Source organism: Trichosurus vulpecula, chromosome 2, assembly GCF_011100635.1.
Source record: "Trichosurus vulpecula isolate mTriVul1 chromosome 2, mTriVul1.pri, whole genome shotgun sequence".
Classification (NCBI taxonomy): Eukaryota; Metazoa; Chordata; class Mammalia; order Diprotodontia; family Phalangeridae; genus Trichosurus; species Trichosurus vulpecula.
Window position 1 is genome coordinate 411,954,200 of NC_050574.1, and position 27,999 is coordinate 411,982,198.

General features: G+C 39.8%; 1 protein-coding gene across 3 annotated transcripts in view; it reads left to right on the forward strand.

The window, feature by feature from the left end:
- The window catches only part of TBL1X (transducin beta like 1 X-linked), a 377,352-nt gene extending 360,801 nt beyond the window's left edge, over positions 1 to 16,551 (forward strand). For 2 of the 3 annotated variants that reach the window (XM_036744224.1, XM_036744223.1), the window contains exons 16-18: positions 6,687 to 6,852; positions 8,342 to 8,443; positions 12,710 to 13,087. In XM_036744224.1, coding sequence (XP_036600119.1) covers positions 6,687 to 6,852; positions 8,342 to 8,443; positions 12,710 to 12,736 — 295 coding nt within the window. In that variant the 3' untranslated portion in view covers positions 12,737 to 13,087. Of the gene's footprint in view, positions 1 to 6,686; positions 6,853 to 8,341; positions 8,444 to 12,709 lie in introns of all 3 variants that reach the window. The other variant, XM_036744222.1, reaches the window with a different exon arrangement.
- Positions 16,552 to 27,999: the final 11,448 nt, after the last annotated feature.

The window sequence follows — 27,999 nt, forward strand, 5'->3', positions numbered from 1 at the left end:
TTCTTCTCTGACCCTCCAAGAGAATCTACTAAAGGCATAGGAAGAAAAAACAAGATTAAATCATTAGAAAATGTGACAAAATCTCAGCTTTAATGATTGATGACTTTGAAATACGGCAGCAACAGATAGAGTTCTGCTTGGGTGAGAGGTTGATTCTTTGTACATCTCAAACCAAAATTCACAATCATAGTAGATTTGAATGGTTTTAAGTGGCTTCTCAAATTTGAGCAAGGTTTTTCTACAAATTTTCACCTGTGTGTTTGTATTAACAGTCAATATATTTTCTAGGTGGCACAGTGGATAAAAGTGCCAAGCCTGGAGTTAGCAAGACTCATCTTCCTGAGTTCTTATCTGGTCTCAGACACTTCCTAGCTGTGTGACCCTGGGCAAGTCACTTAACTCTGTTTGCCTCAGTTTCCTCATCTATAAAATGAGGTGGAGAAGGAAATGACAAACCACTCCAGTATCTTTGCCAAGAAAACCCCAAATGGGGTCACAAAGAGTCAGGCACAAATGAAAACAACTGAAAAAAAAACAACAACCAGTTTCTACTCTCTGACGTGGTCAAGGAATGAACTGTTCTCATTAATCAGATTTTCTTGTTTTGAAAGTCACCATCTATATTCTATACCAGGGCTGTCCAAAATGTAACCCCACAGTGTGATTTATGCGGCCCTCCTACAAGCATAGAAATGTACATGAATGCTTTAGTAAACAAAGCCGAGCTACCGTAGAGCTCTCACTACAATGGCAAATCAAAATATATTGTCTATTGTTTCAATAGAAACCTAAGGTCGGACAGCCCTCTTCTATAACATAGACAGGCAGCTAGGTGGCGCAGTGGATACAGCACTAGGCCTTGAGTCAGGAAGAGCAAGAGTTCAAATTCAGCTTCAGGTACTTCTTAGCTGCGGAACCTCAGACAAGTCACTTAACCTCCGTGTGCCTCAGTTTCCTCAACTGTAAAATAGGGATAATAATAGCACCTACTTCACAGGGCTGTTGCGAGAATCAAATAAGATATTTGTAAAGAGCTTAGCACAATGCCTGGCACATGGGCGGTACTCTATATATATATATATATATATATACATATATATATATACATATATATATATACACACATATATATACACATATATATACATATACATATATATATATATATATTATTACATAGATTACCGAAAAGCAGGTACAGTCTTAGATTTCATTAATGGAAGTATACTTTCCATTAAATCGTGAGCTCCTCGAGGCAGGGACTGTCTTTTCCCTCTTTTTGTATCCTCGGCACTTAGAACACTGTGTGCCTGGCACATAGTAGGTGCTTCGTAAATGTTTCTTGATGGAGATCCCTTCCAGGATCCTATCCCATTAGATTATAAGCTCCTTGAGGCCAAGACTGTCTTTTGCCTCTTTTTGTATCCTCAGTGCTTAGCACAGTGGAAATATCTATTGAATGACTGACAGACGAAGGAATGAGTAATCGTTTTGCCAACCAGATTGTGCCCAGTTCTGACATTTCAGAAGGGATGTTGAGAAGCTGAGAGATAAAACTTGGTGATAGAGGGCCAGCCTTAGAGTCAAGAAGACATAGGGTTCAAGGGTTGCATCTGACATACCAGCTGGGTGGCCGTGAGCCAGTTACATAACATCTCGTTGCCCCTTGCAGTCCTCTAAAAAAGTAAAGACAAGTCGCCAGTCTTCACTGGTGGTAGGAGTTTCTGCTGGCGGTTCTCTACAGTTCATTACTGAAAAAAAGAAAAATTAGCAAGTCTGCAGAGGAAGCCAAAGAAGTCAGCTTGTTTCACATGATTGCAAATATATAATGTATTTAAAATTCTTACTTTTTTAGGGAAGGGGAGGGGAGAATGGGCAAAATTTGTGGAACTCAAAAATTTTTTTAAAATATTAAAAATTGTCTTTACATGTAATTAGAGAAAATAAAATACTTTTAGAAAATTAAATTTCATGGGACCAGAAAAAAATAACCTCTCCCCCCAAAAAATAAAAAATAAAGAAGTTAGGTAATGGTCTGGAAAACGTCATAGGATAAGCAATCTAACAAACTGGGGATGGTTAGCTTAGAGAAAGGAAGACTTCAAAAGGGACCTGATGACTACAGATATTTGCAGAGAAGGACTATCTTCCCTTTTTTTGTTGTTTCTACAGGGGACAGACCTAGAGAAAATGGGAAATTAACGGGGGTAACTTTGGGGTCAGTACAAAGAACAACAGGAATTGTCCACAATTAGTATGGCCTGCCTTTTGAATTAGTGGGCTGCCTGTCGCTGAAATATTTGGGACATAGACTGGATGAATTCCTGCCTTATTTGGGAGATCAGATTGTGTGTTTCAAAGGACCATTCCACCTCAAGGACAGGGATGAAGGATAGGGACTGAACCTGTGTTTCATTAATATAAAGAACCCCCAGGTGAGGAAATTAATTCTCTTTAAGAATTGTCTCAAAACGCTGAGTAAATTGCTTGGGGTCACCCATCCCAGGAGGTGTCAGAAACTTGAACTCATGCTTTCTTGGCCTCAGTGCCAGCTTTTTGTTCAAATGCCATGCTGCCTCTCTATGATTTTCAGGAAATCAGAAAATAATAAAAATACATTCAGTGTTATTAGCACTATATTCCAGTTAATTTAGTTATTTTTTGGTGATTCAGGGGGACCTGTCCTTCAAGATCTTACAATGTCTCAATGATTGACTACCTAGTCCTTTTGAAATTCATTTCTCTTCCCTGAGCTTCTGTGACTTTACAATATCTTGGTTTTCCTCCTGCCTCTTGCTGTTTTCATCCATTTATGCAGTAGTCATTAACTGTGTGCTATACACCATATTTGAGCTGTGCTGGAGACAAAAATAGACAGAAAATACAGTGTTAACTGGCTTTAACAGGTTTATAACTTATTACGGTGCTAGCAGGGATGGGGGGCCAAGGGAGGGGGAGACAAGGAAAAAAATCAGTGATTCTTCCTTTTCTCGCTGCTGGAAGGTAAGCATTACCTGAAATTCTGTCCTTGGCTTTCATCTCTTTTCCCGGTGCACCCTGCCCCTTGGTAATCTCATTAATTCCAATGACTCACCAGTATCATGTCAGTTTAGGTGATTCCAATATCTCTTATCTCCAGCTCTGGCTTCTCTCCTGAGCCCCAAACCTGCATTTTTTTTTCATTTTAAAAATAAATTTTAATTATAGCTTTTGTTTTTACAACACCTGCATTTTCCAAAGGAAGCCTCCCTCTTCTGCTTCCCAGGGAGCTATCAAGAACTATTTAATTTTAAAATAAAAAAGGACTTCAAAAGAGAGGGGGGGGGAAGTTCAGCAAAACTAACCAAAATATCATAAAAGTATGACAGTATATTCAGTCTTCCGCACCCATAGTGTCCCACCTCTACAAAAAAGCTGGGAGAGGTACTTGGTCACAGCTCTTCTTTGCTGCCAAAATGGGTCATTATAATTTCACAGTATTATGTCTTGATATTTTTTGGTAGTTTTTTCCTTTTACATTGTAACTGTTAGTTTGTGTGTTGTTTTCCTTATTCTGTTTACTTCGTTTTGCATCAATAATTTCATGTTTTCTTGTGCTTCCTTGTATCATTATTTCTTGTAGTGATAGTCCTTCTTCTGTTCATATATCACAGTTTAACCATTTCCGGTCAACGCCAACCTACATTTTCAGTGCTTTACTGAACAGCTCCATCTCGCTGTCCCACTGGTATCAAAAAAAGAATTATTAACTTACTCAAAATTAACATATCTAAAGGAGAATTCACTCATGACTTTTCTATTTCTTTTGATGGCTCCATCATTTTCCCTGTGACCCATGCATTGAGACAGCATCTTCGGGGCATTCTTCTTCCTCACCACCCCTCCCCCCATAAGCAATCAGTTCTTAAGCCCTGTCAAGGATGCCTGCCCCATGAGTCACTCATTTGTCCCCTCCTTTGCCTGCCCATCGGTACCACCCTTGGCAAGACCCCACCCACCCATCCCCATAACTTCTTTCCTGAAGTTTTCCAGTAGCCCTCTGCCTGGTGCCCATGTTTTATGTCTCTCCACCCTTCCTCTAGTACAGCCCAAATCATATCTTTCTGCTGTTCAAAACTTTAACTATTTTGTCTCCCAAATTAAAACCATACTTCTCCCCGTAACCCTGAAGGTCCTACACAGAATAACTTTAATATAATGTTTCAAATTTCCCTTTATTCTCTTGTACCCATTCCTATACCCCAGCCAACCTCAATCATTTGCCGTTCCCTGAATATATTCCACACTTTTCCACCTCCTCTCCTTTTCTCATACTATACCTTCTTTCTAGGGTATATTACATTAAGATCCTATTCCTCTTTGAAAGCCCAGCTCAAATACAACTTCCTCCGTGAAATCTTCCCTATCACACCTTTCAAAAGACCTCCCTCTCCCTCCCCGGTTGTCTTTAGTATTCTGTGTCTCTTAGAGCATTTACTACCTTCTGTATTATACTGTAGGTGTTTGTGTGTTTGTATTAACCTCCTTTGTAGTTCATAAAAATTTTGAGTCCTGGAACTGTGTCCTATGCTTAGTGAGTCTCCTATGGTAGGGATTCAGCAAAGTAAGTCTTGAGCTGAATTAATTATGAACGTTCGTTATAGATTGTTTGAAAGTTTAAGAAGTAGTTTGCATACCTTATTGTCTTTCATTCTCACAACAAATCTTTGAAGTAGGGACTACAGGCAAAAGCGTAACAAGTTTGGGGCAGCTGGGACTTGAAAGCGGGTCTTCACCTGTCCAGGTACCGCTTCCTCTCCACTGTTCAGTCCCTGAAGCTTGTGGACCTTCACTGGTCCCTACCTCTGCAAGGGACAGGGGAACCAGGAGAGCTCAAGGAAGCTGAGTCATTGGCAGTGGAGATTGGGAAAAAGATGGGCCAGACCCTCCGACTACCCCTGCAATTACACCCCCGATAAGACTTTCTCTCCTGGGTTTCTTCCCTTTTCCTCCACCTTGGCAGCCAGGTGGTGTAGTGGCTAGAGTATTGGGCCTGGATTTAGGAAGACCTGAGTTCAAACCCAGCCTCAGACACTTACCAGCTGGGTGACCTAGGCAAGTCACTTAACCTTTCTCTGCCTCAGTTTCTTTATCTGTAAAATAGAGATGGTAATAGCACTTGCATCCATGATTATTAGGAGGATCAAATGAGTTAACCATATAAATATTATTTATCATCATCATCATTATTATTAATTATCATTCTCCTCCCCCTGTGTTCTCCGGAACCCTCCTCTACTGTTCGCACACTCCTCTTCTTCCTCCGTCGCTTCTTCTCACATTCTCTCCACCTCTTGTTTTCACTAAAACTTAGAAGCCACATCTTGGCACTCTTTCCAAAGCTGGCCGCTTCTTCTCTTGCAACCCCTGACGCACACAGGGCCGAGGAGGAGAAATAGGGGTGCTCCTTATTCCCCACTGCCCCTTTTGGACTGTCCTTTTCACTCTCCCCTCAAGGTTCACTCCATCCTGTTCAACTTCTTAATTGTCATTTCCAAACCTCCCGGTCTCCCCACCCCATAATCTGTCCCTTCCCAGTATCCTGGATTCCTGTTTCTTCAGCCTCCCCTACTCCTGTGTGTCAGCTACTCTCTGAATTGTCACCTCAAACAGCTCCCCTGTTCCCCTGCCCCTCTTTTGATTAAATTTTCCCCATTTGTCAGAATTTCCTAGCTGTGTCTGTTTATCCCTATTTTATAGATATGAATACTGAGACTAGAAAAAGTAAGTGATATGCCCATGGTCATGTAGCCAGTAGGTGGTAGGCACTCCTCAGTGCCAAGGGTGGCATCCTTATCCACTATGCCATGGTGCCTCTCGAGCCACTGGCACACTGTAGAAATCTCATTTAATAGTGCCCACGTAGATTGAATTTTGGGTAGCAGCTTATCTCATGTGAAATATTATTCTTTGAAGAGAAATGAGAGTACACCCCCAGCTCACACCTTCCTGGAGGTGGGAGGTGTTAACACAACGTACTGTGTTGTCACCTTCTTCAGTGTACTGATGAGTTGTGCTGGGTTTTTTTCCTCTTTTGTTTTTGTTTATTTGTTATATGGGATGGCTCTCTGAGAGGTAGAGTAGTAGGGATGCTGGGGATAACTACGATGATGGAAAAAACTGAAGACATCAATAAATATAGTCTTATTTTTTTAAAAAATGTTATTCTGTCGATGTTGATGGTAACTTTGATTCACAGGCTTTCAAAAATAGAACTTTCCAACTGTTTTAAAAGATTGTTAGCTCAGCTAGCCATTTTCTCAAAACCATAATCTGATTAGAATAATATCGTTTTACATTTTAAATAATGTGAGAGTATTTAAAAATCTGATTTAGTATAGAAATATTCCTTATGCCCCGCCCCCCATTGAAACAGAGGCAAGTGATTGTGAATACCGAACACTTTCGGGTAACTTGCATAAAAACGTCTATGTGTTCCATCTATTATTTTTTAAAACACACCTAAGTGACTCAGTTTTGGGGGTCAGGCTTTGAGGAAAGAATTCTCTAATTTGCAGGCTTCCAACTTGAAAGCATAGGAAAAAATGATAAACCCCAAATAAAATTTGTTACCTTGTTTAAAAAGACAGGAAAAAAATGGCTGAAGCGAGGACATTCAATTTCATTTTTCTTTGACATTTCCCTAGTGCGTCATTCGATTCTACTGTCAGACTGTGGGATGTCGAACGGGGAGTTTGCATTCATACGCTGACCAAGCATCAAGAACCTGTCTACAGTGTAGCATTTAGCCCTGATGGAAAGTACTTGGCTAGTGGTTCTTTTGACAAATGTGTCCACATCTGGAACACTCAGGTAATTGCATGACTTTTATTATGGATATCTATCCAGAAATGAAACGCAAACCTTAATTGTTAGATCCACAAAACACGCAACCAAACGGCTTTTTCTTGGGATGGAAATAATTATTAACTTTTCTTTGTATCTCCAAGATGGCATTTGGTATGTAGTTTGTGGATAGTTGAGCGCTCTGGCAACTGTTTTAACCCAAACAAATAATTTAAAATGTGAAACATCACGATGGAGAATAAAAGAAACTTTATTCAATGATTTTATGCAAATTGTATTTCCCGAATGAAAATGTCGCATAATGAAGCGTGCTAAATGTTTTCCTGTTTGGTCGTTCTTCAAAGATGTGCCAGAATTCTCTAGCAAGGTTTACAGATGTTAAAATTCTGTGAATTCTGTGCATTCTCCTAGTGAACTCTCATATCCCACTCTTTCTTATGTTTGTACATACTTTATCCATTTAGATATCACATACTATGCTGTATTCTGTTTATTCTCCCCATTGGACCATAAGTCCTTGAAGGGTCTGCCCATGTCTTTCAGCACCTAGGTACTCAAAGTGTTTGGTGAAAGAATGGAAGAACACTGTCCAGTAAGAGATTTAGAAGCATTCTAAGCAGCAGAGGAATGACAACCCAGGGTTTTATATTTGCCATAAGAAATTCATAAATGAATAATTCTCCTTTGTGTAGTGGAAAGATAATTGCTTATCTCGGTCTACAGCAAATAAGGTACAGGACGAGGATTTGTGTCTTAAAGTATATTGTACAAAAAAAAAATAATTGGAAGACTTCATTTTTGAAAACATTCAATGGAAAAATTGACCCTTCCGTTTACAAACTACCATCTTGAATTTGTGTTGATTAAAGTTCCATTTTTAAAAAAAACTTCAAATCCTCTTCCTGTAAGGAATAATTTGCTTGATAGCAAAAAAAATGAAAAAAAAAGAAATGCTAAACTATTTTAATCCATATTCAATCTCCCCCCAAAACAAATGCATTTATTTCAAGTATAAAAGTGAGGAAAGTAGTTAATAACTCACAATATTGAAAATGGGAAATGAAATCTTACTCCAGCTTAGTAAAGCAGGCACGTGTTTACTTTTCATGAAGGTTACAGTAATTTGTTTTCTATATAGTAAAAGCCAAAAATTGACCCAAGGTTTTCTGACATTTTTCCTATGCTGGAATCTCATACTTCAGCTGCCTATTAATTAACCCCAAAATATTTATCCAATGAGAATTTTCTTGACTCAGACAAAGGGTATTTCCTGCTCTTTGCAGGTTTATATCTATAAATTTAATAGGATGTCATACGCATGACTTCATTGTGGCTGCAGTGTTGGTTAGCTGGTACGGGCTTGTCTGTATCCAGAAAAGAATTTGGGTTTTAGCTTTTTGTAAAACCTCCAGCATGATTATTTGATAGTAAACATCAAAATGATATTTTAAGTGTTAAATTGCATTTTTAAGTAGAAATTGATTTCCTTTTGCAGAGTGGCACTCTAGTACATAGCTACAGAGGCACTGGAGGAATCTTCGAGGTATGCTGGAACGCTAGGGGAGATAAAGTAGGAGCAAGTGCATCTGACGGCTCTGTAAGCATCTTCTTTATTTGGGGGTGGGGCATTTCTTAGGAGCAGAACTTAGCAATAGAATCACACAGTGATTGGAGGTTAATGCAGTGAAGGTTCTTCCAACAACGTCCTCTTCTGATGGCCTCATCAAGGCATCCAGGGGGATCCTAAGTTCTCAATGCTTGTACTGGAGGAAAGTAAAATTTGGCAGATGTCACTGAGCCTGATCCTGGGGATGGGCTGTGTATCTTTCCTTAGAAGTCTCCCCCTGAGTTTTCAGAGACTTATCACTTAAAAGGATCATTGATCTCAAACCAGACCAGACTTAAGAGACCATTAAGTCCAACTCGCTCATTTTACAAGTGAGGAAACTGAGGTCCAGAGAAGTTACACAACTAACCAGAATTCCACAAGTGGTAAGGGTTCAATCCCAGGTACGATTCTGCATTGCTACCTGGTGATGACCATGGCAACTCAGACCATTTACTCAGGGGTGGGAGAGTTGTGATCTGTTTTCATGGAGGGCATAAAAGTGAGGAAGTCATGGATCTTTTGAAATGTTGAAATATGGTAAGGGCGGGCAGAGTCAGGTGTTTTCATAAATGACATGACATAAATAGAAAATGTTCAGCACCTTTTACCGAGTTTCCACGGTGTGTAGAACGCTGCTAATGGTGTCATTTTTCTCTTTCCTTGATATATGGAAGTAACATAATTATTCACTGCCTGTTTAAAGGTTAGCTATTTGAAGTCTAGTCCCAGGAGTGGTTACTGTTGTTGCAGAAAGTCACATTTCTCTAGCCTTTCAGTTTTACAAAAGAATTCTTCCTCTCCCCCCACCCTCCCAAAAAAAAAATCCTGTGATGTACGTATAACAGGTATTATTAATACCATTTAATACCTGAGGAAACCGATTATCATGAAAGACATGTAGGATTTAGAATGGAAAGATGTCCTAGAGGTAATCTGCTCTAGTTGGAATCCAAAGGAATAAAATCTATCAAGTATCTACTAAGTGCCTGCAGTATGCCAGGCACTGTGTGCACTTGTGAAGAGTCAAAGACAAAGATGAAACAGGCCCTAGTCTTAGAAGACTTATATTCTTAGCAAAAAAAAAAAAGGCAAAAAAATGCACACCCTGTGTGCCTGGATTCCAAGTGTTAAAACACACCTCACAAACCTATGTTTGTTTGGTTTTTTTTCTTGAGAATTCTAGAGCCTGTTACCATAGAGAGGCATTTCTTCAGTGGCTGGTGGTAGTTAGTTCATATTTTTCAATCAGATTTGCAATTGTATTTGTTGCTAAATAGTGATCGTTTTGCAAAATAAAATTGTCATCTTAAAAAAAAAAAAGATTTGCATGCTTACAAGGGAAACAGATTGTACTTGTAGCATGACAGTAATACTCAGCATCCACGTAGTCCTTTAGGGTTTTCAAACTGCTTAACAAATACTCTCATTCGATCCTCACAACAGCCCTGAGAGTAGGTGACGTTTTTATTCCCATTTCCAGATGAGAAAATGAAGGCTCAGTGTTTTGCCCGAGGTCACACAACTCAGTAAGTGTCTGAGGCAGGATTTCTAACGTTCTGACACGCGACTGAACAGCAACATGTGCCAGACGCTGTGTGATGATCCAGGGATCATTTGCACAGAGATTAAACGTTTGGAAGCTGATGAGATTACTGAGAGACAGAGAAGGGGCAGAGAGAGAGAGAGAGTAAAAGAAGAGGGAGTCTGGAACTTGCCTAAGGCCCCTCAAATAGTAAATAGGAGAGCTGGGATTCAAACTTAGGTCCTACAATTCAAATCCTATGCCAGCCCACCAGGACTCTCTCACTTCTCCATCCTTCCTCTCATGAGAAGAGAGTAATCTAGTCCAAATCTCTCATTTTTCAGATAAGAAAACTGAGGCCCCGTTAAGTGATTTTCTTAGTCACACACTGCTCATGGATGTCAGACCTGGAAGTCAAGTCATTTAACAAACATTTATTAAGCACTTACTGTATACCAGGCACCATTTCAACAAACATTTCTTAAGTACCTACTCTGTAACTAGGCACTTACTGTGTGCTAGGCACCATTCAACAAACATTTATTAAGTACCTGCTATGTAACTGGGCACCTGTTATGTGCTAGGCACCATTCAGCAAACATTTATTAAGTACCTACCATGTACTAGACACAACAAGGCCACAAATGAAGCTATCTCTGTCCCCTGCCCTTTCCATAAAGAGACCATATCACTTGACTTCAAGTCTGCCACTTTCCATTATACCTTTCTTTGAGATCATCATATCCACTCTATGACGACTCTTTTTTAAAAAGGTTATCAGTGGCTGAGTAATGTTTTTTCCCCTTGTATAACTCTCTAGGTTCCAAACAATTCAGATTTCATAATAGTGTAGATCTTAAGCTGAAGCTGTGTAGCCTAACCTCCCTCGTTGTACAGATGAGGAAATCGAAGTCCGAGAAGGATGAGAGATTTGCCTAAGGTCACACGGGTCGTATCAGAAGTGGGATATGAACTCAAGGTCCTCTGACCCCAGAGCCCCCAGTGTGTGTGTGTGTGTGTGTGTGTGTGTGTGTGTGTATGCACATGTTTTACACAATGCGCGCGCACACACACGCACATGCACACTATATATAGTAATTTACATATTACCTTCCTCATTAGAATGGAAGCTTCCTGGGGGCAGGGACTAATTTTTTGCCCTTCTTTGTATCTTCAGCACTTCACCTGCGTAAAGCCTAGCTGTGTGGCCCTGGGCAAGTCACTTAACTTGTTTGCCTCAGCTTCCTCAACTATGAAGTGGGACTAATAATACCTACTTCACAGGGTTCTTGTGAGAATCAAATGGGATAATAATTGCAAAAAGTCCTTAGCGCAGTGCCTAACACATAGTAGGCCTCCTCTACATGCTTATTCCCTTTCCTTGCCTTTCCCCTCCATCTCCTCACTCCAGGCATATTTATTTACTGCCTGTCTTTCATTCCCTTTAGTTCCCTCCCTCCTCATCTCTACTTCGTGGCTTCCCAGGCTTCCTTGAAGTCCCAGATAAAATCGTCCCTTCTGCAATAAGCTTTTCCAATCTCCCTTAATGCTCGTGTCTTCCTTCTGATGATTGTTTCCAAATTATCCTGTATAAATCACATTTTCATGTTGTCTCTTCCATTAGACTATGAGCTCCTGGAGAGCTAAAACTGTCTTTTTTCCTTTCTCTATATCCCCAGCACTGAACACAGTTCCTGGCACACAGTAGGTACATAATAAATGCTTGTGGATTGACTCTTTGAGTCATAATGAATGGTTATACAAATATACCTTAAGAGTAGTAAGAGCTAGGTAGCACAGTGGATAGAGCACCGGCCCTGGAGTCAGGAAGACCTGAGTTCAAATGTGGCCTCAGACACTTACTAGCTGGGTGACCCTGGGCAAGTCCCTTAACCCTGTTTGCCTCAGTTTCCTCATCTCTAAAATGAGCTGGAGGAAGGAAATGGCAAACCATTCCAGTATCTTTGCCGAGAAAACCCCAGAAGGGGTCACGAAGAATTGGACACGATTGAAAACAACTGAAGAACAAAATCTGTTTGGTCCCCTTGCTTCCATTCCCTCCTATCCAGTCCATTCTCTGCACACCTGCCAAAATGACCTTGCTGAGGCACAGATCTAAGCTTGCCACCCACCTTTTCACAGACTTTTAAGAGTTCCCCCATTACTTTCAGGATATAAAGTAAAAAATTCTTAGCCTGGCATTTAAGGCCCTCTGCAGCTGGCTGATTTCAGTCACTCTCCTTCACACACTCTGCGTTTGAACCAGATTATGTTATTAGCTGCTCTTCTGTGCATTTCCACAAACTGCCTCCACCCCCGTGTCTGGAACCTACTCCTTCCTCATCTGTACCTCTCAAAACCCTTATCCTCATTCTGGGTTCAACTCAGGTGTCACCCTCTGCGTTAAGCCTTCCCCCACTTGTAAATATTCCATCCTTCCTCAGGTTACCTCGTATTATTGATATATGTATGTGTTCTTCCCTCTTCCCTGCCCCTTAGTAGAATACAAGCTTCTTGAGGGCAAGAATGGTTTCATGCCAAGACCAGGCACATGCTAGGCACTTAATAAATGCTTTTTGAAGTGGTCCGGCCTATATTCTGGGTGGTTGTTGGGCTGAGCCATCATTTCAGGCAGTAATCATCTGCAAGATATTAGACTGAAGGTGTAGATCACAGAATAATTGTGTATTCGTAGTCTGTCCTAATAATGGCATCTTTCTCTTTCCTTCCAGGTTTGTGTTCTAGATCTGCGGAAGTAAAGGCAAAAGCCTATAGAGAAATTTTTAAATGGACCAGCAGTGAATGTGTGGGGTAGCAGCACTCTTCAAAACCAATTCTAACAGCTCAAAACTGTACAAACTTGACTTAAGTTAGAGTGTACCATGAGAACAGCTCTCCCGGGCCACAAGGAGTCTAGTATTTTTCTGTAATCTTCATCAAGGAGTAAAACAAACACACACACAAACACAGACACACACACACACAGACACACACATACACACAAACACAGTCATATCACAGGGGAAAGGATGGTTTCCACCTGGAACATTCAGCCTTGGAAGCATGAAGCCACCAGCTAGACACTGCAACTGTTGGGTTTGCATCTGAGAACTCATTCTGATGGCTGGGAAAAAAAAACAAAACAAAACCATGAAAGCTGTGCCAAAAAAAAAACCAAACAAAAAAACAAAAACAAAACAAAAAAAAAGCAAAACGCTGTGATAAACCAAAAGGGAAAAAAATTCCTCCTCCTTGTGGTGTTTTTTTTTCCTTCCAATTTGGACACTACAGTTGCTTTCCCAAAGGACGTTCAGAGATGTTTGTACTGATGAAATGCGCGACTTTGTAATCTCAATACTTTCTGTTTTCTAGAATTCTTTTTGTTCAATGGTTTTTCTATCAGCTGGAATATTATAGCCTGGGCACCTACAGGCTTAGATTGGAACTGGGATTTCCCTTCCACCCCTGTTCTGTTTTGTTCTGCTGCTTTTTTTTCCTTTTTTTTGGTTTTGTTTTCTTTTTATCTGTTCAGTAAGCCCACAGTAGATGCAGCCTGATGGATGTGATAAAATTTTTGAAAGACAGCTTTCCTCCTTCTCCACCTCCTCCTCCTCTTCCTCCTCCTCTCTTATCATGCCCACCTTCATCTCTTCATTCACTCCTTCTCACTTTCTTTTAGTCCTCCATGATTTAGACCTTAGCATCTAAGGGGCACTTTCAATAAATTGTGTATTAAGTGCTTTATGAGAGAGTAGAGGGCTAGGGGAGCTTTTTACAGGAGAAAGATGACTTATAAGAGAAAGAACCCGGAGTATTTTTGGAAAAAATATTTTTTATGTTAAGCAATTTTAAAAACCTAAAATTGCCACCAGAAATAGGTAGATTTGTGTGATTCATGTAAAAGACACAGACAGAGTTTGAAGTACTTAAAGATGCAGTATCCCTATTCCTCTTTGCCTCATGAAATGCTATAGGAAAAATGTGGTTGAACAGATATCAACCTTCTCTCCCTCACTTACTGTGTGAGTTATTAACACATCAGCTTGTTTGCAGCGTGCATAAAAAAAAAAATTCAAGCTCTTGGTTCTAAGTACAGTATTTCATTTTTCAAGCTTTAGATTCACCTTAGTAGCTAACAACAGACTATAGGCACTGGCACTCCACAGAAATTTGCAAACTCGTAAGGTGTGGAAGGTGCCATTAAAACCTGCCCCCAAGGCATGATTTCAACTATTATTCATTCCTTTTTTTTTTCTTTTTTTTTTCATTCTTCCTTTTTTTTTCTTTTGCAGTAACAGACACAGCTCTTTGGTATCATCACCATTCTAGAGATTACCATTGGCTAGTCATCACAGAGTAGATTTTAAAAGGCTCCAAGATCAGAATTTAGAGAATAACCAAAATAAATGTGAGGAAGATTTTTCCTTCCTGAGGATGAAATATGTAGGTAGGATATTATTAATAATTTCTGCCGCTCTTTATAATTACTTTCCCTGAAGAGAAAACGGGGAGAATGTTTGTTTGAATAATAAATCTTTTTACGATTGTTTTTAAGATAGTAATTTCTTTGTGTTCCTAGCAGAGCTCCATATTATTGTGATCAGGTGATCTTTTGCACTATTTTTTCAAAAACCCTACACTGGCCTATTTTTAAGATTAGCAATAGGGGAAAATACTTGTGAGAGGAGAGAAGAGGCTCTCTTTTTTTAAATCATGCATTTTACTGCAAGCCTAGGAAGGGATCAGTGGGTTGGTCTGGCAATTGGGGCCCCTGTGGGCTGCTGATAACAGACAGATTCCAGCTGGGTGCATGTTCCAGGAATGGATGATCAGGGGTATTCTTGAGCAAATGAATTGTCTTCTGTGGAGAGGGAAGCCAGTCTCCATGAAATGAGAAGCGCTTCCAACAGTATTTTGGAACAGAATTGAAGCAGTTACCAAAACTCTTGCATGGTTTTTTTTGTTTTGTTTTGTTTTTATTAATTGTTCCAGGATGATTAACAAGATACCACTTGGGTATTTGAATTATCCAAGATCTGTCCTCTAGAGGACCAATGAAGTGCTCTGCTTACGAGAGTATTTTTTTTTCAGCTACTTGTTCCCCAGGCACTTAAAACAAAGCCAAGCTAGAGGTTTCACCATTCCCTTCTTAGAAGACAGTGGGCCCAACTCATTGATTTTAAATAACATGACACCTACCGTGCTGTCTAGATATATTTGTGGAACAGCGTAGTTTGTGCCATTTTTAGGCCTCTCTCGACTTTCCCCACACTCACCCTTCCCCCAAAGTAAATCACTGTACAGATGTAACAGCCTCAAAATATCCAAGTGAATGTTGTCAGAAGGTAATGGCCCCATTTTTAATGCTTACCACCAGTGACCACCCCCACCCCCCTAAAAAATGGAGGCAAGGAATCTGGTAAGAAGAACCTGTCAGACAATCTAAACGTTAATGTGGGCAGCCAGGGTCTTGCTAAAGTATTTTCATTTTACCTCTCGGTAAATTTGAACCCCGTTTGCATGATCAGATTCGATTAGAGCACCGCGCTAAGGAGGCTACGTTAGCCTCACAGAAGGAAAATTGCTCCAGGCCACAGATGAAACCCTTCGTCCTAGCCATCTGTCTTTCAAAAGCATGCCACTGGTTTGCAAAGAACCAGTTAAAAGAGCGTGGATGATCCCACACAAATCCATCAACCCCATCAGAAAAAAAAAAAAATTCATCTTGTTCATGAGTTCAGCAAATATTTTATCGAGTAACTCCTTACTCAAGATGTCTGCCCTACTGCCAATGAGACAGTGGAGTCATCTTTATACTATTCAAAGGACAGTTTGTTTTATTTTTATCAATTAACTTTGTTTACAATTCTTAAAAATCGTGAGAAAGAAGTACTTAATGACTTAGTGACCAAATGCCCTAATTCTGTGAGCATACTAAATAAATCTATCCTTCACTGACTGTCTTCAGCTGGGTTTGGAAAGGTGAAGAGCCATGTTGGAGGGCCTGTGCCTGAGCTCAGTGTGAGAAAGTACTGCATCTTTCACCTAGGAAGCATTGGGTTGGTCCCATGGGGGGACAAAAAGGGCCTAACGTGACAGGGTTGAACACGTACTAACCCCGTGCTACATTGTAGGACTTTACTTTTGATTTGTCTTTTAAAAAAAAATATAGATGATTTCAGAGCCAAGTGACGTGCACTTTGTCCAACGTAAGGGTCTGCTTTTGTTTCTTGTTATATTTTCCTTTAAAAAAAAATCTTTGTTTTGCCTTTTAAAAAAAAAATTGTGTTTCTTGTCAAATGCAGAAATGTTTTCAGCCACTCACTGAAGTTTTTGAATTCTGGCTTGTGCAGTTTTTATCGTCTGTGTCAGACTTGCAGCCAGACTCGGTTCTCCGTCAGCATTTCCCAGGTTCAGTTAAGTCAACATCGACCCGTTTTGTTCCCCCGCCACCCCCTACTCACCCACACACTTAAAAATCACCTCGTGTGTCGTAACTCATTTGTTTCAAGGAGAGAATCAACAGATCATATTCAGTGTCTTGAATAAATTGCTATATTTTGATATTAGAAAATTTTGTGGGTGTTGTTTCTTATTCTTCCTGGGTCACTCGTGTATGTTCACGTTCCTGCCAGGGGACTAATAACCTAGATTCTTTTCCAAATTTCTGGGCCATTGAAGGTGAATGAAGTCTTGTTTTGAAATGACCATAGCAAAAAAAAAAAAAATACAAATTGGCTTCTAAGGTCTTATTCTACTAAGACTTGTTTATGTGTCACCAAAGCTACATAGTTCAAAACAACCATAGCTACATATCATTAGCGAGACAAGTATAGCTTTTTTTATTCTTAGAAGGAAGTTCCTTTTCATTTTTACTTCAAGATGGTTTTATCTCAGGCAGACGTTCTCTAACTAGTCGGACGCCTAGATCTTTGGAAGTTTGAGCTCTTAGATCAAGAGTAAGATAAATAAGAAAATTAGTTTAGACAGTTTTTTTTGTAAGAAATCTATAAAGCCTCCAAAACTATACTTAGCTCCTCCTAGATTCAGTGAATGTGAAATAAAGATCCTGCAAGAATCATTGTGAATGGGAGGAGTAGGAGAGTATAGGATGTAATTAATTACATTGATAACAAAAATGATAGCACTTTAAAGTTGGCAAAGTATTTTCCACTCGTCATCTCCTTTGATCCCTGCAACAACAACCCTGGGAGGCAGGTACTATTAGCTTCATTTTACAGATAAGGAAACTGAGGCTGAGAGGTTAATTGATTAGCCCAGGAATCCCATAGTTAAGCATCTGAGGCAAAATGTGAATTCAGATCTTGACTCTCAGGTCCAGCGCTCTATTCACTACCAAACCTACCTGCCTCAAGAGAGATACAACCTAAAGATCCAGATGAGAAGAATTAACTTTAGTTTCAGACAGGTCCTTGAGTATGTTTTCATTTATCAAAATAGTAAGAGGATGTTATTTTAAGAGCAAAAAAAAAAAGTATCCAATACTATTACTATACTGTAAATCTAATTTAATCATTAATCTTTCACAGAAAAAAATTAGATTTTCACATCCTAACCCCACTGTGCTTTTAAACTAGGCACAGAAAAAGCATGAACAATTTTTCATTAAGTGATTTAAACACCTCTTTGAATGCCACAGATACTCCAGTTTCCTATATGCTTTTGTGGTGGATAGAGCCCTAAGCCTGGAGTCAAGAAATCTTGAGTTCAAATCTAGCCTCAGACACCTACTATGTGATCTTGGGCAAATCATTCAACCTCTGCCTCAGTTTCCACACCTGTAAAATGAGGAAGGTAGCACAGTGCTTGGCACGTAGGAGGTACTTAATAATTGCTTGTTTTCATTCCTATGTCTTACCTTTTTCAGTATTAAATCTTTGTGGGTAGTAGAGGAACCAAAATAGATACAGCTGAGATCAAAAGATGAAAGTCCCCTGTAGGCGGTGGCAGTAACCCAGACAGATCCCAGCAATGGATGCCTTGAGGTATCCTGGGCAGGTAGTTGGGGTGTCAGGAGAGTATGCTGTCAGATAAGGTAAATATCATTTCATAGATGAAGAAGCAGGCAGGGCCAGGATCTGAATCGGTCTTCCAACCCCATACCCAATGTTCTTGCTATGCTGCTTTAGGTGACCCATGAAAGAGAGAGTTGAATGAATGAAGACTAGGATTTATTAAGTTCTTTCTATGCACCATGCACTTGGGATACAATTACAAAAGAATGACAGTCCTTTCCTGTAGTCGCTTTCATTCCATTGGGAAGAGGTAACACATGTAAGGAAGTAACTGGAGAAAAATGTTTTCATTGAGAAAATCGCAGTGGACCAGCAAGACAGGCAAGCAGTCAAGGAGAACCAGTCATGGCCCTAAGTGGAGTGTCCCAGCAAGTCAACAGGACCCGTGGTCAGTGTAAGCAGCCTGGTATGAAGGGGGCTAGGCAGAAAAGCAATCATCAGGAGGTGTAGGGTGGGCAGTAAGAAAGAAGGCAAGACTCCTCTGTTACCCAACACACACACACACACACACACACACACACACACCCATGTGCAAGATACGGTTCAAAACACAATGGCCCACAAAAGTAACAATCTTGAGCCACCAGATCTCTAGGGACTAGGTTGGTCATGGGGCCAAGGGCTAAGATTAGGCCCGAAAATAAATGGTGGTAGACCGGGGTATGTACCACGTGGGGACAAAAACCCAGCTTCTGCAGAAACTTAGGTCATGCGATTCATGTATCGGAACTGACACCCACTCAAAGGCTGTAACAATGAAGAAATAACAACCACCCTGGAAAACACATCTTTGACCTGGTATGGTCATATAACCAGATCAGAGTCAAACATTTTGGAACAATGACCAGTTTGTAGTTTTAAGGGGAATTCTAAAATATCCGAAATAAATGCTTCACAACACACAGTAAATCCCTGAGGGGGGTGGCTAAAAGATACACACAGGTGCATCATCAAGTAACTCCTAATTACCAGAGATGACAGTGACCAGTTCTAACGGTGCTGGGCCTTCCCCTTTTTAGGAGGATTTAATAGTTTTTTAGTTGTTGCTGGTTTTTTTAGGGTTTTTTTTTTAATACATGGAATTGTTCATTTAGAGCCAAAGGCTTTTACAAACTTTATGTGACTGAACTGTTACAAAGTTGAAGCCCCTTAGTGTATAATTCTCAAAAAGCCTTTCCATTGTCATTTGGGACTCCCTACGCAGAAGAAAAAACTTAGACCAAGTTTTCTACCAACCAACTTCTTGGCCTAGAGTTTTTTTGTGTGCTGACATTTGCTTATGGGTGGACATCAAGTCACCTAACTGTCATAACTGTTCATTCATTCATCAAGCATGGAGTAAGCACCTCTTATATGCTATAAACCATACGAGGTGCTGGAGATAGAAGAAAAAATGAAACGGTCTCCTTTCCTTGGAGTGTATGTTCTATAGGTTGTAGTTATAGTTGAAAGTGTGAAGAATTGTGTAAAATTATCTAGCTATATGAAGAGATGGAGGTGAGAGGGGAAATTTACTTTCTACACTTATGGGAAAGAGAAGAGTTCTTGCTTCCAGAGAGATCGTGAAGGCCCTACCTGCCCAAGCAGAAAAATTGGTAGAAGGATGGATGTGAGTCATGGCATCCTACGGAAAGGACCACCAGGATTTCCTTTTGAGAGGCTCGTGGATGTTCACCTGTTTATATAATATCAGCTAATAGTAATACAGGACAGCTAGGTGGTGCAGGGGGGTCAGGAAATCTGACCTCAGACATTCACAAGGAGGGCAAACCTAGGCAAGGCAATTAACCCTGTTTGCCTCAGTTTCCTCATCCGTAAAATGACCTGGAGAAGGAAATGGCAAATCAGTCCAGTATCTTTGCCAAGAGAAACCCCAAATGGGGTCAAAGAGAGCCAGACACAAATAAAATGACTCCACAACAAATAACAGTACTATTATTACTGCTATTAATATTAGCTGATACCATCAATCATCTTTTTGTTGTCACTGTTCTAGACATATATAATAATGAGAGGAAACACGAAAGAGCAGAGGGCTTTTCTTGGAATCAGGCAGACCTGAGTTCAAGTCTGATGCACACCAGCTATAGGACCCCTGGATAAGTCACTTATTTTCAAAGCACCCAGGCAACTCTCTCACGCTATAAACTGCAAAGCAGGTGCTAATTTGCATAGATAGAGGGAGTCCCTCACTAGGCATTTAGTACATTGATAAAATGACAGGTCCAGACAGTCAAAATCTTCACCTAATTAATTCATCTAAAACCTATAGGTTATTATAAATTAGCATTATTAATATATAATTTTAATTAATAAATGTAATAATGTTTTATTCTCTATTACAATGTTGTTAGCAAAATCTATAGAACTACCAAAGTTTAAAACTGCACTAAGAATTTTGGGACACCCTGTACTTTGGTACAAGCTGATGTCACTTCACCGAATAGTAAAGGCTGACAAGAATGCACCATTGGCCTTGTCAAATGTAATTGAAAGGTTGAAGTTTACCTTTAGAGAGAGCTTATGAGAAGCTAACATGCAGGGATGGAATCAAAAGGTCCTGCCCGGATGACAGTACCAGCATGAACTCAGCTAACAACATACCAACAGAGCCACCGAACAAATGGCAGAATCATGCGGATTTGTTTGTAGAAATGGAGAAGGGAGCAGAAATTGTGAAAGGATTATCCTTAAGGATCACCAGACTTAGTAATCAATATATATCATGCAAGGAAATAATAGAAATGGTGCTAAACCACTCTGCAGGCTATAAAAATTTATCGGGTATCAAATGCCTAGCAAGATATGACCTGTTGGCCATAATTACACATCCACTATTCTTTGATCTTTCACAGCCCAATGGAGGACAAATCTACGTACTACAAATACAGTCCTCAAAAGCATCTGGAGAACTCATACGATCAAAGGTATAGAAACCAGATAGTTATCACAAACCAAATTGTCATCCAGTTGTTCAGTCTTCTTTTCTGTTGTGTCTGACTCTTCATGCCCCCATTTGGGGTTTTCTTGGCAAAGATATTAGAGCAGTTTGCCATTTCCTTCTCCAGTTCTTTCTACAGATGAAGAACCTGGAGCAAACGGGGTTAAGTGACTTGCCCAGGGTCACACAGCTAGTAAGTGTCTGAGGCAGAATTTGAATTTAGGTCTTCTTGACTCCAAGCCTGTTGCTGCCTCAAGTCTGCTACTGAATTTTAATTGAAGATACTTTCAGTGAGCCTACAGAAGATAATCTTCTATCCTAAAACTTGTAAAGTTCAAAGATCTGCTATTTTATCCACCTGTGCAACAGTCTATAGAACATTAAAAAGAAAAGACAAATAACAGGATAGCAATCAATCCCAAACCAATCATTTCTGCATGAGCCCCATTAAAAAGGATGAAAACAACAAAATAATAATAGCAACCACCACAACAACAACTGGCGTTTTCATTTTACTTAGTTACTTTACTTAAATTATCTCATTTGACCCTGACTACAACCCTGAGTTACTTACTACTAGTATCCCTGTTTTACAGATGAGGAAACAGGAACTCACAAAGGTTAAGTGACTGCCCTGGGGTAGCTAGTATCTGAGAATGACTATGAACTCAGGTCTTCCTGGCTCCAAGGTCAGCACTCTCTCCACAATTAGTCATAGAGAATTGTCTGGGACACTGAAAGTTTAAGTGACTTACTTGCCCATGGTCCCTCAGCCAGTACATGGAAAAGGTAGGACCTGAATTTAGGTCTTCCTGGTGCCAAGGCTAGTCCTCTCCATCCACTATTCCATGATGCCTATCATCATCATCACCATCTTCCTCATCACCATCACTACCACCCCCACCATCATCACCACACCCATCACCATGATCATCATCACCACCACCACCATCATCATCACCGTCACCATCACCACCAGAACCATCATTACCACCCCTACCATCATCATCACTCCCATCACCATTATTATCACCACCATTACCACCACCACCACCATCATCACTATCATCACCACTCCCACCATCATCACCACATCCATCATCATCATCACCACCATCACCACCCCCACCATCATCACCTCTCCCATCACCACCATCATCACCACCCCTACCATCATCACCACTCCCATCATCATCATCATCATTACCACCACCACCACCACCATCATCACTATCATCACCACTCCCACCATCATCACCACACCCATCACCATCATCATCACCACCATCACCAGCACCACCATCATCACCAGCACCACCATCATCACCACCCCCACCATCATCATCATTCCCATCTCTACCATCATCATCACCATCACTACCAGCACCATCATTACCACCCCTACCATCATCACCACTCCCATCACCATCATCATCATTACCACCATTACCACCACCACTACCACCATCATCAATATCATCACCACTCCCATCATCATCACCACACCCACCATCATCATCATCACCATCATCACCACCATCATCATCATACCACCACCATTGCCATCTCTTTTCAATTAATTTTAGTTTGTCTACAAAAGGATGAGTGAAGAAGAGAAAGAAAGTTCAGAATACGTAATAAACCAAAGATAGTAAGAGGATATTGAGGAAGTGGTAGAAAAACTATCACTTATTCTCTTTTTCATATGCTAAATTTTCAAGTTTATTTTATCTGTACTGAAAAATGGTAATGGGACTGGAGCAAGAAATATAACAAAGCAATATGTTTAAGGAAATTATCCAGGAAAGAGAAAAGCGAGAAAAGAGCTAATCTGAGGTATGCTTTATCTAATGATAACTCTATGGAAATGACAATGACATTACTAGAAATAAATCTCCCCAGAGAAGGGAAGTAGATAGAATATGAAAGACTCTTTTTGGTACAAAGAAAAATAAACTAATAAGTGGATATAAATAAAGAAGGAATGTCTTTTTACAGGTTTATCTTTCATGTTAAGAATTAAGAAGTATTCGACACTGAAACATCTGTAGAGGAAAGTATTGGTGCAAAGTAAAACATATCACTAAATATATTTACCAGGAAAAGCTAACACTCCAAAGCAAAAAAGGAATTCACTACCAATTTATGTAGTTCATTAAAAATAATTCTAGAAAATTTCAATAAATATACCCACACAAAATCAACAAAAGTTAGTGGGTTAGAGTTTAGGTAAGGTAACAGGAAAATCTTGGAAATGATCATTTTAAAACCTTGATTTACAAACAAGGACAAAGAATAGAAAAAGTAATGCTCCATCAAAGTTCTAGCAGAGAAAAACGGCAACTCAAAAACTGAGGCAGCATTAATTTGGAGATTATTTCAAATACACAAATATCTAGACAGACAAAATAAGAGAATAACATATATTATTACATCTACCTAGCAAATGAGAAAAGGTGTTTGTGGTTTCTATGCAGGTCGGGGCACCAAGTGGTGATAGAAAATCTATGTATATCAGCTAAAATAAACTCATAAAGCTACACAGGCCCAAAATGCCTGACAGAAACAGAGGGAAAGAATTGATTATAATGATAAAGGGTAAAAGGAACAAAAACAGAAGTGTACAGATCTCCGCAAGTGGGCCCCCATCATATTCTGGGTGGGCATGAGCTGGCAGGATTGCATTTCATGAGGCTGATTTAGACAAGATCAGGTTGGGCATGATAGCACACACCTGTGATCCCTGCTATTGAAGGTGCTTCAGGTTGATAGATCGCTTGGGTTCAGAAGTCCTGAGTTACAGTAGGGCTAAGTTGCCAGTAAGCCTGGGAGCACTATGGCAAACCCCAGGGAGTGATGGGTCACCAGTATCCCTATGGGGGGAAGAAGTGGCCCAGGTTAAAGTCTCCCACACAGACAAATATTTGGTTAAGGCCTGTGAGTAGCTATTACACTTCGCAACGGAGAGGTCCAGTCATGGCTTTCTCCCTACCAAAAAAACAAACAAACAAACAAACACAAAAACCCCACAATGCTAGGACCATAGAGTCACAGATGTTAGAGTAAGGATATCTTATCAGTCATCATTCTAGTCCAACTTTCCCTTCCTCCCCTCCATTTAATAGATGAGGAAACAGAAGCCTGGAGAGGTTACTTGATTTTTCCCAAGGTTACATATTTAGGAGAATCTGGTTATCCCTGAAAATAAGGGTGTCATACAACTATCCTTTCCCCACTCATGGCTTCTAAATACTCCAGAGAGGCTCCAGGAATCTCCCAAGAGCTTCTTAAGAATATAGACGCACACTAGAATCGTTCTCTACCAATCTTTTTTTTTTTTTTGACTTTGACTTTTACTATTTATTAGGTATATAACAAAAAAAGGTCAAAGACAGATACAAAGGGCTCAAATGTACAAGAATATTCAGAGGAGTACATTTTCTTGTAACAAAGAACTGGAAACAAATGGGTGTCCTTCAATTAAAGAATGACTAAATACATTACAGTATATGGATGTAATAGCATATTACTATTCTTTCAGAAATGTTGAAAGAGACAAGTTTATAGAAATTTTGGAAGACCTATATGAACAGATATAGAAGGGAGTTAGCAGCAGGAGAAGAACAAGGTATCTAATGACTCTAATAATGTAAAGGAAAACAACTTTCAAAGAATTAAGAACCCTGATCAATGCAATGACCAGTCATGACTCCAGAAGACTGATAATGAAACATGTCAACCACTTCTCTCCAGAGAGGTAATGGACTTGAGGTACATGATGAGGCATACATTTTCTGATATATGCATTTTCAGATATGATATGTGAACTTGTTTTGCTCAACTACATTTATTTGTTACAAAGGAGGGCTTTTATCTTAGGGACAGAGAAGAGTTGTAGGTGGGTAGTAATAGTGGTACAAAAAAGAAGAAGAAGAAAGAAAAGTCAGTTAAACATTAACACCACACAGAAAAGAAAAGGAAGAAATTCTGGAGGAGATAGGACATGGACAAGCTGAGCTGTTTTTTGACTATCATGTTTAACTTGATAATTTTTTTAAATTGTGCATAATAGTTGCCAGTTTCATACACAATCCCATTTTCCAGTCCTTTGTATATTAAAATATGTTTGTTGATTTTTTTTTAGTTCATAATTTTAGAAAAAGAAAAAACTACCAGCTACAATGGAAGAACTTATTACGTGTATGACCTCTGGCAAATGACTTTTTGTCTCTGGGTCTCAGTTTCCTCACCCACAAAATAAAGGGTACGGACTAATTTTTTTTTATCAAATAGATCATAGGAACATAGATTTCATATCTGGAGGAATCTTAGAAGCCACCAATTCCAATCTTTATTTTATAGATGAGGGAACTGAAGCACACAGAGATGAAATGATTTCTCCAGGTCACACAGCTAGCAAGAGTCTGAGATATATATATAGTAAGTGTCTGAGATTTTAAGCAAGATCTGCCTGATTCTTAAGTTCAGTGCCTTAACCATTGTCCAAGGTGTCTACCAAGGGCCCTTTCTACCTCTTAACCTACAATCTAGTATATTTGAGCAAACAAAAATACAAGCATCATACTCCCAGAAACAGTTGTGTCTGAAATCAGAATTCTAGAAATACTTTGTAGCTTTAAAATTCAAATTATAATTCACCAAAGAGTTCTTTTCTATCCCTGGTAAGATAGAAGGATGTAACACGTAAAAATAATGTGCTCAGGAGAGGCAACTTGACTTCTTTAAGAGTAGACTGGCTCACTGATATGCCAGAGTTCCTACGTGAGATCAGCAAACATTGAAAATGAGGAACCCAAGTTCTTTTTAAACGTTCATTGCAAAGACTATTTTTTTTGAATAATAAGTAAAAAGCAAAACTAAGATTTGAGGGAACATTCTTTCACTTATATAGAAATGGTTCAAAGACAGAAAACAACACATAAATATCAAGAGATATTTTTCTGAATAGAGAAATGTTAATAGTAGGTTAGTGAAATTATCTAGGGATCAGTGCTAAGGTCATATTTATTTCAGGTTCTCTACCAATCTTAGCATGCTTTTCCTAATATAATGAAAGTGTATTGCTTTTGTTAAAATGTGAGGTCTAAGTAATTTTAATGGCTGGACCTAAAAGGAAGAGTTTCCAGTGGAATGGGGGTAACTACAATCTGGGGATAATAGGGAAGCAGTTAATGCTAGGGGTAGTGTCATAGGGAGGAATTTCCCAAATATTGGGGGTCACAGGTGGGTATAGAATGATACGTATCCTTGTTAAAAGTCTATTTCTTCTTCCATATTGTATACTTTGGAGCAGCTAGTTAGCTCAGGGCAGCTAGGTGGTGCAATAGATAGAATACTGGGCCTGGATTGAGAATAACTCATCTTCCTGAGTTCAAATCCAGCCTAGACACATGCTAGCTGTGTGACCCTGGGTAACTCACTTAGCTCTGTTTGCCTCAGTTTCCTCATCTGTAAAATGAGCTAGAGAAGGAAAATACCAAACCGCTCCAGTATCTCTGCCAAGAAAACCCCAAATGGGGTCATAAAGAGTTGGACATGACTGAAAAATTACTGAACTAAAACAGCAACATGGTGTACTTTCAAATCTTTAAGGATGGTTTTCCTTGAAGACAGTTATGTCCTCTCTTCTCTTGGCTAAGCATCCCTAATACCTTCAATTGATACTCATATGACACTATTTCAAAGCTCTATACCAGGGGTGGGGAACCTGAAGCCTCGAGGTCACATGTAGCCCTCTAGGTCCTCAAGTGCAGCCCTTTGACTGAATCCAAACTTCACTAGGATTTGTTCTATGAAGTTTGGATTCAGTCAAAGGGCCACACTTGAAGACCTAGAGAAGTTTGGATTCAAAGGGCCACACTTGAGGACCTAGAGAAGTTCGGATTCAAAGGGCCACACTTGAGGACCTAGAGGGCCACATGTGTCCTCGAAGCCTCAGGTTCCCCACTCTTGCATACCATCCTGGTAACCTTCCTTGGGAAACTCATCTACAATTTATCTGTGTCTTCCTAAAAAGTGGTGGCAGAAATCAACACCATATTCTGTATGTGCTCTGACCAAGGCAGTTCAGCAGGACTATGAGCTTTCTGAACACTAATCTTCTCTTAACGAAATATTGGATCACATTAGCTGCTTTGGTTATCATGGTTTTAGGCTGTTGACCTATATCAAGGTATTTTTGTTTTTCAGTCCTTTCAGTCATATCTGACTCTTCATGACCCCATTTGGGATTTTCTCGGGAAAGATACTAACAAACAGGGTTAAATGACTTGCCCAGGATCATTCAGCCAGTAAGTGTCTGAGGCCGGATTTGAACTCAGGTCCTCCTAACTCCATGGCCAATGCTCTATCCACTGCACCACCTAGTCTCCCTGTCCCCTCCTCCCCTCTCCCCCACTGAGGTTTCAGTCCTCTAAAACCCTACATCCATCTTTTTCAGATTAACTAAGCCTCCTTAATCTGGAGTTGATTCTTTGAACCCAAGTGTAAGATCTTGCATTATACCTCCCAAATTTAATTATATTAGATTCATCCCAATGCTCTTGAGCCAATCAAGATTTTTTTTTTTGGATCTTGAGGCAAATAGGTGGAGGAGTGGTTAGAGCACCTGGACTAAAGTCAGGAAGACTTGAGTTCAAATCCAGCCTCAGACACTTACAAGCTGTGTGACCCTGGTCAAGTCACTTAACCTCAATTTCTTCAACTATAAAAAGGGGATAATAATAGCACCTACCTCCCAGGATTGTTGTGAGGATCAAATAAGATAAGAATAGTAAAGTGCTTGGCACACTGAATGATGCGTGTGTGTGTGTGTGTGTGTGTGTGTGTATGTATAAATGCTAGAGCTATTATTTTCTTCATCAGTTGTGTTAACTAACCCTTATACTTTGTGTCATCTGCTAGTGGGATAAGCTTTAAATGACTTGGTGCATCCCACTTTCTTGTTTCTTTAGACTCCTGCTGTGTTTATTGCCTAGGAGCTAAGGACTATTTTTGCCATTCTCCTTCATTGTCCAAGTGGGAT